This window comes from Rutidosis leptorrhynchoides, chromosome 5 (assembly GCF_046630445.1).
Source record: "Rutidosis leptorrhynchoides isolate AG116_Rl617_1_P2 chromosome 5, CSIRO_AGI_Rlap_v1, whole genome shotgun sequence".
Lineage (NCBI taxonomy): Eukaryota > Viridiplantae > Streptophyta > Magnoliopsida > Asterales > Asteraceae > Rutidosis > Rutidosis leptorrhynchoides.
In genome coordinates, this window is record NC_092337.1 from 441,138,328 (window position 1) to 441,151,446 (window position 13,119).

Here is a 13,119-nt window from a genome sequence, read left to right on the forward strand (position 1 = left end):
GCGTTTTGTTGCTTATATATATCTAATTCTTTTGCTTATATATGTTTTGTTTTGCCTTCCAAAAAAAACAATGTTTTAAACAATACTATGAGAATATCAGAAAATTGAACATTAATATTAAAATTAAATAAATAAATAATAAATAAAAACAGAAAAGAATTTGTTAACGACAATTAAAATTATCGTTAACGTGCATAAATCAATTATAAATGACGTTTACACATTGACTTTATAGTGATAAATATTGAATTGTGCGATCATTTTATTAGGTATATTAAAGCAAAATTCAATTCAAATAATAATAAAAATCATCAAAAGAAGAGATACAAAAAGTTTGGGCCTAGGGTTTGGGCTTAATAAAGTAAAAGTTCTGATAACTACCACTCGATAAAACAAACACACAAAGAGGTCCTGGTACAAGTGTGTGTCACTTTCGGTGTGATTTAGCCAGAAAAATACAAAACAAAATCGAGATATATGTAAATATATATATAAATATATAAAAGTATGTAATGTAATGTAATAATCATCGTCATCATGATCGACGATACACCACTTATTAGTTAGATTCGAGTATTGTGAATGTGCAGTTAGAGAGAGAATTAATTAATTAATCAATTAATCAGACAACAACAACAACAACTACTCAAAAAGGGTGTTTAAAGAGGTTATGGTGTGGATAAAGTTAGGGCAAACAACAACAAAATTATCACTGGTGCTACTGGTGTTACTTTTTTCTTTGAGTGGTTACGGTTTTGTTGACGCTGCCGTTGGAAAGAACGACAGAGGAATTGGTGCCATTTTTTGGATGACCGGTGGTGGTAGTAGTTACGGCTCTCAATCTAATGTCGGAATAGCTATCGCCGTGACGGTCATGGCTGGTCTCGCCGTGGCTGCCACTCTCGTTTACTCTAATAGGTAAAAAAAAAATACTTCATCTGAATCGAAATAGATCAATCGGAAACCCTAATTTTGCGATTTCAGTTATCAGGATCAAGTAGATCATATTATACTTATTACATATAGATATAGATTTAAGATTTATTACTAGAAGGTCCAAAAAGTGGAAAAATGTTGGCATCACAACAGAAACAGTATTTATTGAAAGGACTCCGGCGGAGTCACACTTCGTCGTCACCGTCATCGGCGTCATCGTCCTCTCCGTCGTCGTCGTCATCATCGTCATCGTGGATTCTTTTGCGATCAGTTCTATTAATTGTTGCTTCGTCATCATCATCATCATCATCATCATCATCATCGTCCTCACCAATTTCTACTAATAGGTCAGTTCCTCATTCATCTCTCTTCTGCGTTTTCCAGATCTTGATTTCCAACTTTTCACACCAAAACTTTGATCTGATCTGTTGTTTTCTCTAATTGATACCGATCTGTTGTATTAAACACACTTACCTGTCTAACCAAACATTGGATATATAATATATATTTAAATACAGTTTCAGGGGAAGAAATGTTCAAAGCTGTATTATTTATTTATTTATTTGCTTCTGGTGAGGAAGATGTCTATCAAATTTTTGAACTTGAGTTATTAGTTTACTCGGCTCGGTAGCTTTAGGTTCTTTATCAGCTCACTCAACGACGTCGTTCTGCCTGGGAGCTGTGATTTTTTTGTTTCTCCGAACGATTCACTCCGTATAAGTTGGTTGTAAAGAACGTTTGGTTCGAGCTCATGCTTCATATAATTGTAGTCTTTTGACTTACTTTTATACCATAAATTATTATTGTGTATGACATGCTAATGTGTTGTAAATGAACGTAATGACTTTGTGATATCTTATAACATAGTTATATTAAAGTTTTCTATCTTTTCAAGTTTGAAGTAGAGCGTTAAGTTTCAAACTTTGCTCAGATGCATTTATGCACTACTGTTGTTAGTGGTGTTATTGTTTTTGTCAAAATAGAGGTTTTCAAAGTCTTTTATACTATATGTAGCTACTTGTTACTTTCGCTTAATTTGTGGCTTTCTAATGGGTAAACTTTCATGTGTTATTGTGATTTATAGGGGACACCTTCAATCACCATGGTCAAGAAGGAGAAGAAAACATGCTCTTCAGCCAAAACAATGGAAAACTTTATTTGATGAAGATGGAAGATTGTGTGACGGTGGAGTGAAATTATTGAAGAAAGTTAGAAATGGAGTATGTTGTTTCCTTAGCACAAATATGTCAAAATATGTTTTTTGTTTTTTTAGAAAGTTAGAAATGGAGTATGTTAATTTTCTTTTTTTATGCAGGGTGTTCATCCTGATCTAAGAGCTGAAGTCTGGCCGTTCCTTCTTGGGGTGTAAGTACATAAGGCCTATCTTGTCAATTTTGAAAATATGCGTTTTGCATTTACATGATGCTGCATGAGATGGTTTTCTGCTTATCGTCTATTGTTTGTGCTTGGTTTACAGTTTTTGACCCTTTCAAGTACTATTTTCTTAACATTTATATAGTCTTTTCATTGGTGGCTTGTTAATATATGTCTCTCATAAGTCATGCATTCTGTTAGACTTATTGTTTTGCTCACTAACAGATGGCTTTTGTCTTCTTACAAACTCGTTATTTAACTTTCATACACATATTAGTTTATTATTCACTTATAAAATTTGAGCTATGTTCGTTATGGTGCATATATGTGTACGTTAAAGGAGTTAATTGTTTGCATTGTATTTGTAACGGTTTTCCTTAGTTATGGCATCTATAGATTGATGCCTAGATAACGTTACAAGAGTGAAGTGTCTTTGCAGAGAGAGCATATAGTTCTAAGCTTTGATACTCGTGGTTGTAAGCTTTGATGCCCTGGTTGTTAAAATCACGATTAATTCCCAATCAATTAGCCGTTAAAAAAAAAAAAAAATCCCAATCAATTACAGTTTGTTGTTACCTTTGATGTAGGTGTAGCAATTAATATTTATTATGTGGGTTAGCAGTGCTAGATTACCTTTCGAGTGGTGCAGGAAAGATTATACCACTTTGTTTGCAAAGCTAGCCTCCACTTTTGTTGGTAAACATATATCTTTCTAGTTGGCTAGTGCGATTGGGGGTAGCCCACTTGCGCATGTTTGTTTCATCTTTAGATGAGTGCCTTCCTTTTGTATGTTAATGGGCAAAACATTGAGGTCTTGATCTACATACTAACTAGTAAGTGATCAGTCATTAGATTATGTCTAGCTAATTAAAAATGAAGAATAGGTCTTGATCCACATATGAACAAGTAAGCTACTCTCTCTCTCTCTCTCTCTCTCTCTCTCTCTCTCTCTCTCTCTCTCTCTCTCTCTCTCTCATATCTGTTTTTGACCTCTCAAGCTTCAAATACACCAAAGAGACTAAAAATTAGTCACCTTTTCTCATTATGTGGAACTTTACCTACTTCCTAAGCTATAGCTGAGTGCATCCCCCAGTTTTGGACATTTTGTGTTTCTAAACTTCACGTGTGTTTATAATGCATTCAAGAGCAAACTCATTTACTATAGCTAAAAGCGTGCTTTTTTTTTTCAGCTATGATCTTAAAAGTTCAGAAGAAGAACGAGGCAATATCAAAACAAAGAACAGGTACACTGCCCCTTTCCATCTCTACATGAAACTGTTATTTTACAATGTGGATGGTGTGGTATAAAACTTAATTCTCTGTTTTCCTGACAGGAAAGAGTATGAGAAGCTTAGGGAACAGTGTGAACAAACATATAAACAAAATGATCCAAATACTCCAATAACAGAAAAGTGTGGTACCAACAGCAACTGCAAAGAAGACAGCATAGATGATGGCGAAGTCGTAGATTCTTATCCGCTATATGATACCGCCGTTCCAACTGGTCATGATCAACCGTGTGATGGTGGTGACGGAAGTGAAATCACGGTCAAAAGTCAAACCGAGTCTTCAGATTCCGACTCTTCTGAAGAAGCTGATGACATTGGTGGTTCTCCCACACCTGAAAATGTCGCTGAAGAAACTGATGTCCGTAAGGATAACACCACATCCTCAAACAAGGGAGGATGTAAAGCGTCAAATTCATACAGGTCTGAAAGCTTTGCCACCTGGCAAAGAATAATTCGTCTGGACGCTATCCGTGCAAATGACGAATGGATTGTCTACACGCCATCTCAGGCAGCAGTGTGTTCAAAAAAGGCACATACGTTAGCCGAGAGTGTATGTCTAAAGGATTACAGTCACCTGGAAGCATGCAGGATTTTTCATGCCGCACGTTTAGTTTCGATTCTTGAAGCGTATACAATATACGACCCAGAAATCGGTTACTGTCAAGGAATGAGTGATTTACTTTCACCGATTATCTCAGTCGTAGAAGATGACAGTGAAGCTTTTTGGTGTTTTGTGGGTTTCATGAAAAAAGCCCGTCACAATTTCCGACTCGATGAGGTCGGGATACGAGGGCAATTAAATATAGTGTCGAAGATCATCAAGGGTAAAGACACGCATCTGTACCGTCATCTGGAGGACTTGCAGGCGGAGGATTGTTTCTTCGTGTACAGAATGGTGGTGGTTCTGTTTAGGAGGGAGCTTAGATTTGAACAGACGTTATGCCTTTGGGAGGTAATGTGGGCGGATCAAACAGCAATCAGGGCGGGAATCACGAAATCAGCATGGGGAAAGATGAGGCTGAGGGCCCCACCGACGGATGACTTGTTATTGTATGCGATTGCGGCGTGTGTATTGCAAAGGAGGAAGCTAATAATAGAGAAGTATAGCAGTATGGATGAGATATTGAGAGAGTGTAATAGCATGGCTGGACATTTGGATGTGTGGAAACTGCTTGATGATGCACATGACTTGGTGGTAACCCTCCATGACAAGATTTAGTGGTAACCCTCCATGACAAGATTTAGGAGTGGTTATTATCTACTACTTATTTGCTAATCTTTAAATTTTTATTTCTTCGTTTTCTTTTTCGTCTGATTAAGTGGCTGCGGTGAAATTTCGACTTTGCTTGGATAAAAAATATGTATCTCGTTCGAATAAGTTACATATGTTATTCTTCGACTCTTGTGCCCGCACTCATAGCGAGTGATGGTGGCCTTTTTCTAGAACATTTTAATGTCAAATGTATTTTGTTGTCCTTCACATCTTAATTTCATGAAAATTTACAGGTAATTCTCATATTTTGATTATAAAGCTTGGAGTTGTATTTTTAAGGAGACAGACCGCGGGTGAGCTTCTATGATTGTAATTGGCAATTTGCCTTTGTTGGATTAATAAAATTAAGTAAAAAACTTTGATTATAAAGATGTAAAATATGCTTCTAAACATGTGTTGGCTGTAAACTGTGGTTACATTATGGGTTAAAGTTAAACACACATCTTGGTAGTTGAGTTGGTAATGAGTAGGATCATTTTATCACATATAGCACTCCATATTCAAAAATATCACAAGGTGCTCTTCAAATTATTGATCCTTGTCATTTTAATTTTGTTTATAGATAGCTTTTGTTTAGATGATGTTTTCTAGACGTGAGCTTTCCCGTTTCATCCTTTTGTATTCTTGGTTGAGGGGGTTTTTCTTTTGAAAAACGAAGTATTCGTTATTTTCGGGAGAAAAAAACTACTGAAACATAGCGTAATACCATTAATATTCTTATACAGGTGGACTAAAATTTCAGTTTATTTGTTATACTGTATATCGCATGGAATATATAAGATAAGCTTTTATATAAACTGATAGTAATATGTGTTTTTGATTGTGACGTATTATTATTCCATTAATCGTGAAAGGGCTGTTTTGTAAAGTATCATATTTTAGCGAGTATGATGAAACTATGAATCAATTTTGTCGTAACCCTAAAAAATACTAAAACTTCAGAGTTCATGCTACGTAACTGCACATTTGATCATCGTCATTAGAATCACATAAGCTTGAATATTGTACGTTTTAATTCAATTCAATAATGTCGTCTACGAACAAATCTGAATCACATAACCGCAACGCAGGTCATGATTCAGATTCTAAATTCCATTCATCATCACCTAATCACAACAACAATGCTGACGATAATAATAATTTCATGAATGTTGATTCATCACCCAAACAATCATCAATTACTGCTTTACGTAAAGACGAAGAGAGACAGACTGTTACTATGACAGAATTACTTACTGAATTGAAGACCGGTAAGAGTAATGCTAACAGCAATCAAACTTCACCTTCTTCCGCGTTTTCGGCGCGTAGGTCAGACCTTTCCCCCTAATTTGTTTACTTATTGACTTAATTAGTAGTTAGATAATAACTAAATTTTTGTTAGGGTTAAATGACTAAAAACTCTTGTTTGTGCACTTCAATCACTTCTAATGTGTGTGATAATCTTCAAACTATTGCTATTGTATATGTATATTTGAATGTATTCGATAATTTATTCATCAACAAGTAGCTAAATATGTTGCAGCGTCATCAATATCAGCCACATTATAGGTTTACAAATTTAAATCTAACTCAACGTAATTTTCAGTCAAGAAAACAAACAACAAAAGGAACAACATAGTGCTGTTATGAAATTGATCGATAGCATCTCGACTTCTGATGAGGAAGGACGTTCAAAGCAACGAATGTTGAAGTTTGCTGCAAAGAGGTAAAATAGTGAATCGAATCAATGATCCTTCAGTGATAGCCTTTTCGAATCGTTTAATTTTTAGATTCTAACTTAAAATTTGTACATATTCATTTAGGTATGCAAGTGCGATAGAGAGAAATCCAAATGATTATGATGCGTTGTATAATTGGGCGCTTGTTCTTCAGGTCTGTTTTTACTTACTTTTATGGCTAATTAACATCTAAATTATGATTGTAATCAGGTAGTGTGTATATTGACTTGTTGAGATGCTTGTTAATATGGTTACGATGTTAATTACTTTTTTAACTATAGGAAAGTGCAGATAATGTTGATTCAGAAATTAATTCGCAATCCAAAGATGCGTTGCTTGCAGAGGCTTGCAAAAAGTATGAAGAGGCTACATATTTAAATCCTGCACTTAATGATGTATGCAACTCTACTTATCAATGTAATTGTTCATTTTGTTAAAAATTAAATGTGTTTTATTTACTCCAATATTTACCTGATGTCCAATTGCAGGCCTATTATAACTGGGCTATTGCCATATCTGACCGAGCCAAACTTCATGGCCGTACAAAGGAAGCTGAAGAACTATGGAAGCAGGTCAAAAATAATGCTAGTATACGATAATATTACGATACATGAATAAAATTGTTTCGTTAAGTGTCAAAAAAGCATCACACTTTATTACAAATTCTGTTGTATGTATCAGACTTTAAAGTAATAACTGTATGTATCAAACTTTAAATTATTGCTCTTGTATGTGCGGTGACATGTCATCGTTTTAATGATGTGGCAGATGATGTGACAACTTATATGGCTGCCACATCATTGAAGTTGGATGCCTAATGAACAACTCATCAGATACATTCAAGTATACAATGGCCATTGTTGCAAGTTTGGTACATACAATAAATTCTAGTGAAGGCATACATTTTCAGACATAAATCTATACATAAGCAATGCTAATTATTCTTCTTGAGATCATGCAGGCAGCCAAGAATTATGAAAAAGCCGTTCAATTAAATTGGAACAGCCCGCAGGCTCTCAATAACTGGGGACTTGCATTACAGGTGTGTTAAACTTTGCTGAAAACACGATATGCTTTTTGTGATTAATTACTTTCTAAATAATTAATAAATTAATAATGGGTGTTATAGGAACTAAGCAATATTGTTCCTACACAAGAAAAACAGAGGACAGTTAAAAGTGCAATCAGTAAATTTCGTGCAGCAATACGGTTGCAGTTTGATTTCCATAGAGCAATTTACAATCTAGGCACTGTTTTGGTCAGTTTACAATATCTTTTTCCCAAATGTAGATACAACAGTTTTGTATATAAAATTTAGAAACTGTATCATCATAAAATCATTGTTTTACAGTACGGATTAGCAGAAGACACGTCAAGAACCGGAGTATTAGTTATTGGAAACGAGGTTTCGTCCAATGAATTATACAGTCAGTCTGCTATTTATATTGCCGCGGCTCATGCATTGAAACCTAATTACTCTGTTAGTACCTTCTATTTCTCTATAATTTTTTACTCGATTCAAAACGATTTAAATTAAGCTTGAATTTGTTAAAATTACAGGTTTACAGTAGTGCCTTAAAGCTCGTGCGATCCATGGTACGTACATAAAAAATTTACTGTATCATTTAGTTTTTGTTCGCGTACATAAACTTGATTATAGAATTATGTTGTACAGATTCCATTACCGTATTTAAAAGTAGGATATCTTACGTCACCACCTGTGGGTAATCCAGTGGCCCCACATCGTGACTGGAAAAGTTTTCAGTTTGTTTTGAACCATGAAGGACTTCAACAGGTAACATATCCGTTTTTTGTATATTTCTGATGGTTTTATGATAGAGATCAGCCTGTTATCTTCCTTCCAGCCCAACACGGCCCAACCGAAGCCCCATTAGTCTAAGGTTAGTTACGGAGTATGTGAGATAAGAGAATTATGAATAGTACGCCGTAGTAGTCATGGTTGTATACTTGTATATGGGCAGTCACGTATTTTGTGTGTGTTATAGTCGGCCAATAAGGCTTGGGCAGGAAGTTACTAGAACACAAACAAAATACATGACTGCCCTTACATAACCATGAATACTACACATAACTAACCCTAGACTAATTGGGATTCGGTTGGGCCTTCTTGGGCTGGAAGGAAGATAACAGGCTGATCTCTAATTGGGCTTCGGTTGGGACTTGTTAGGCTGGAAGGAAAATAACAGGCTGATCTCTATCATTTTAATTGCGATCGATCGACATTGAACAAATCTTCTTATTCATACTTTTAGATTCACGATGAAGATGAGCATAAAACTAACGATGCACCAGCGATCAGAGTTGGTGTTTCGGATATTATCTCAGTAACAGTATGCTCAGATTTGAGTTTACCTCCTGGTCCTATCATATGCATTGATACGATACATGGACCAATCTTCTTGGTAATTTATGAATTCCGAAAATTGATTTTGTTTTTTTTTTTTTCTAAAAAGATCAAACATCAACCTTACTCATTGTTTTGACCACAGCTTGCAGATTCATGGGAACATTTGGACTCATGGTTGGATGCTATACGGCTAGTCTACACGATATATGCACGAGGTAAGACCGATGTCCTAGCTGGCATAGTAACTGGATAGAATTTTGTAGTACTGCAAATGTTTTTTTTTTAATGACTTTTTTGGATTTGGCCTTTTCTTTTGAGGTTCTTGCATTTCATTTAATCAGTTATAATAAGGTTCTTGATACAGCTACTATATTTGATTACTAAATCACAAAACTTATAGCATCTAAATCTAAGAAGTTAAAAACTTCATACAAATAGGGGGTGTTATTTTCGCTAATGCAAGAACCGATGCCGGTAGGGACCACATTCCTTCTCCACAGATCAAACCTGAAGCAACCGCAGGAACCATAGAATCAGCCTCAACAGCGTTAACCTTATGCCATATGAACACAATCAAACTTCCGATACACATATCAATAGCGAAATAACCACCAACTAAAAAAGGCACAGCCATACATATAGGCAGTGGCATCCAATTACCTATTTTTTTAGGTAACAAGTCTTTAATCACGTTAATCAACACAGCCAACGCAAAGAAACCGTAACACAAGTCTAAACAATGCTTAGGCAAAGCCGAAAAACCTTGTACTCCAAGAATCGCTAAGTTTCTATAAATTAACGCGTATGGTGCCTTATATTCTCCATCGGGGTTTCCTATATCGAACGCTTTGTAGAACAAAAAGAAGCTTAAAGGGGACACCATACAACCTATTGCAGTACCAATTGCTTGACTAACAAGCATGGTTCTAGGGGAAGTCAAAGTCAACTGTCCTGTTTTTAGGTCATGCATTAGTATGCAAGAAACGGATACAACCGACTTAACCAACCCGCAACCGACCATTCCGGCCACCACTCCTTCATCCTTTCCTGATAACGCCGCCATCATGAAAAGCCCGATTTTACCATAATTGTACGCCATGTTAACGTCAGTTAGCCCCGCTCCATAAGCGTTACAAAAAGCTAAAGACGGAGCAAAAATGTAGGCTATGATGACATAATACCATTTAACTTCGGGAAACATGTGCGGTATTGCGATTACTGCAACGATAGCGAAGACAATGTATCCGAGTCCACCAATCGACATGGGTATTGTTTCTCGGAGGAAAACCTCGTTTTGTTTCTGTTCCTCGGTGTTAACCTTCTCGATAGCTATATTCATGGAAACAAGATACGTTCACGTAACTGAAAACACAATGAAATACTCTCCGTCCCAAAATAACTGTCGCATTTGACTTCTGAAAATCTTTTTTTTTTCAACTTTGACTCTAAATATTTTTATTTGCGTTATATAATGTTATCAATGAAAGTTATACCAACGGCCTTTATTTTTCAACTTTAATTCTAAATATTTTTATTTATCTTATATAATTTTATCAATGAAAGTTCGACCAACGAAAATACGTCCAAAACTCTAGCCATTCATCAAATAGCATACAACACAAACAAAATTGTCAAAACCAAAGTTTGATAAAGTAAAACTTCCAAAAGTCAAAATGAACGGTTATTTTGGGTCTACATAACTTTAAGCCATTTTAACTACCTGAATTGAGGTTTTTGGTCTTGAATCGTCCGTGTACACTCACAGATGTGATATATAGTATCTTAACGAAGTTATATAGCCCGTCACCTAGGATTAAAGCAATAGAAATAAACGCTTTATAACCATTGAGGCTTTTCATGCTGCTTTCGGGTAAACCAGTAGGAAACCAGTTTCCTTTATTCCTTCCGATCAACGGCCACATTATACCCCACGAGATCACGGCTCCAAACAGCAGTGACAAGTTTACAATGTGAGGGCAAATCATCCCGGTTCCCACGTAAGTCATGCTAAAGTCAAAGTAAAACCTATAACCATATTCAAATCCCACATATAAGCAATTCGTAATCAAGAATGTTGTCCATAAATAATAAATAAAGGACAGTGATATAGCCACCATCCTTTTTGATATACCCACCATGAATATGCATTAACATGTTGTACTGTACAATCTGTTAATGCACAGTTATGGTGGATATATATAAAAAAAGATGATGTGTATATATCAGTGCGCATTAAAAAGTAAATTGAAGCACGCTAAAATCGTACGTGTTCTTCCAAGCTTGCATTCCGAAAGTAGGAAACTGGACAAATCCACATTCTCCTTCTTTTCCTGTAAAGAACCACTGAAAAAATCCCCAAAGAAAACTTGCTGAAAAGTATTTCGAAAATCCCTTCACTTGTTTCCTGTTAAAATAAAAAATTGTAACCTTTTAACCTTTTCGTGTATAGGTGCGAAAATGAGTTAAAATAGTTTGATTCATTACTTGGCCATATCGTCTCCTTGACTATGAAACCCGTTAATAAGAACCGCAGTCGCCATCCCACTAGGAAATACCAACTTATAATCAACAATCAGAACCTGTAGAAAAACAGAATATAAACCTACAAATTGTCTTGAAATTTTTACAATTCGACGATAATTAAATATGTATATATGTACCTTTCGTAGCGGAATCAATACGAAAAGCCCTATGAAACAGACCAAGAAAGAGTAGCCCATCATCCAACCCACACCAGGTTCTTTGTAAGTCCCTGGAGAACTAGCTCCACCAGATAGCTCATAAGTTTTCTTGTTCAATCCAAGTAAATAAGACCCATATCCACCTATAGATTCATCACCCAAAAAAACCCAAATCAATCTTGAAAAAAAAAGTTAAAAACTTTAATAATAAAAACTCAAAACATATACTAATACTAATAACAAACCTCCAATTGCAATACTGTAACAAGCAACTGAACATGTCTGAATCATGGTATTTTCATGTCTAGTAAACGGAACAGACGAAATCCCAGACTTTTGTAGCATCTTTGTCCATGTTCTCATAAAGACAAAAGCAAGAAGTGCAGCCGATACGTTCATATTAGGTGTCATCCCAGTTGTAAGATTCAACTTCATGGCTATAATACTATAAATACACCCTATTATAGCACTAGCCACAACACCACGAATCGTGATTTGTTGCGTCCATGGTTGCAGCCGCCTTGAACCACCCTCCGAATTATGATCACCATCGAGTTCCATTGTGTCTCTTTTGTCTCCTTCAACTTCACCATTCTCCTTCATTTCGACGTTCATCATAGCCTCTACATCAACAATTTGATCATTAATAATTACTAATTTCAATATAACACGAATGAAAAAAGTTCAAATATATCACTATAGTATAACTGTCTCACCCTATGTATGCTTTTACTCGAAAAACACACTGCAAAGTACGACTGCCACACGACTTGGATGGTAGTACTATCTAAGCAACGAATCGTGTACCGTTATAGCCACATGTACATTTGATGTAACTTGTCCTTGAGTTATCTTCAACAAATGTTAGTTGTTGAAATTATTATGGTTGTTTTGTTTTTTCTTTATTGACTAGCAAAACCATAGAATTGGAGTTATTGTTCTTACAAAGAAAACTAGTATTTGAACTTTTAAAGCATGTTACTACGCACTTTAGCACCCTATACTTTCATTTGTTTGGTAATATTGAGTGTGACTTTACATCTTATACTTAGCATCTTTGGAAATTTGAATCTCCTGTCAATCAAGAGTTTATCTTCCAAAATTTGGTCTTCTTATACTCTAAAATAATAGTAACACTAAAGTATATGGGATAACTTAATACACAATCTTTGATGTATGCAGTATGTTTAAAAAGTGGTCTACTTTTAAACTCCTTTGCTTGAATATCATTCCGCCAAAATCAATTCGTATAATAATGCATATACTTGATACTTGATAATGAAACTACTATTAATTTAGCGCTAATGAGTATCTTTGTCAGCTAGTCTTACAAGAGCTGCTACTTTCAATTTTAATAAGATTGAAGTCATTGTTATAATTCAGTAGGCTTATAACTACCTTTAGTGGTTTGATTCTTGATGTTATAATTCAGTAGGCTTATAACTACCTTTAGTGGTTTGATTCTTGATGTTATAATTCA

General features: G+C 35.4%; 3 protein-coding genes across 4 annotated transcripts; 2 read left to right on the forward strand and 1 right to left on the reverse strand.

Annotated features, from left to right (window-relative positions):
- The first annotated feature begins 460 nt into the window (after positions 1 to 460).
- On the forward strand, positions 461 to 5,087 carry LOC139846852 (rab GTPase-activating protein 22-like). Of its 2 annotated transcripts, none has more exons than XM_071836396.1 (5): positions 461 to 918; positions 2,021 to 2,156; positions 2,252 to 2,301; positions 3,501 to 3,554; positions 3,645 to 5,087. In XM_071836396.1, exons 1-5 carry the CDS (start codon positions 671 to 673, stop codon positions 4,816 to 4,818), a joined length of 1,662 nt encoding a protein of 553 aa, XP_071692497.1. In that variant the 5' UTR covers positions 461 to 670; the 3' UTR covers positions 4,819 to 5,087. The 2 variants fall into 2 exon arrangements, with proteins under 2 accessions (XP_071692497.1, XP_071692498.1); XM_071836397.1 differs by having other exon boundaries at positions 777 to 1,283.
- An 812-nt stretch (positions 5,088 to 5,899) lies between these two features.
- Positions 5,900 to 9,211, forward strand: LOC139850102 (protein HLB1-like). Its single transcript, XM_071839692.1, has 12 exons — positions 5,900 to 6,180; positions 6,458 to 6,577; positions 6,675 to 6,744; positions 6,872 to 6,985; positions 7,079 to 7,162; positions 7,552 to 7,632; positions 7,720 to 7,848; positions 7,942 to 8,070; positions 8,151 to 8,186; positions 8,266 to 8,385; positions 8,864 to 9,013; positions 9,101 to 9,211. The coding sequence occupies exons 1-12, from the start codon at positions 5,900 to 5,902 to the stop codon at positions 9,209 to 9,211; spliced, it is 1,425 nt and encodes a 474-aa protein (XP_071695793.1).
- A 74-nt stretch (positions 9,212 to 9,285) lies between these two features.
- Positions 9,286 to 12,677, reverse strand: LOC139846754 (metal-nicotianamine transporter YSL3-like). The gene is made up of 7 exons (XM_071836263.1): positions 12,356 to 12,677; positions 11,885 to 12,262; positions 11,619 to 11,782; positions 11,443 to 11,537; positions 11,225 to 11,362; positions 10,679 to 10,983; positions 9,286 to 10,287 (listed from the first exon to the last, which is right to left on the reverse strand). Exons 2-7 carry the CDS (start codon positions 12,255 to 12,257, stop codon positions 9,368 to 9,370), a joined length of 1,995 nt encoding a protein of 664 aa, XP_071692364.1. The 5' UTR covers positions 12,258 to 12,262; positions 12,356 to 12,677; the 3' UTR covers positions 9,286 to 9,367.
- Positions 12,678 to 13,119: the final 442 nt, after the last annotated feature.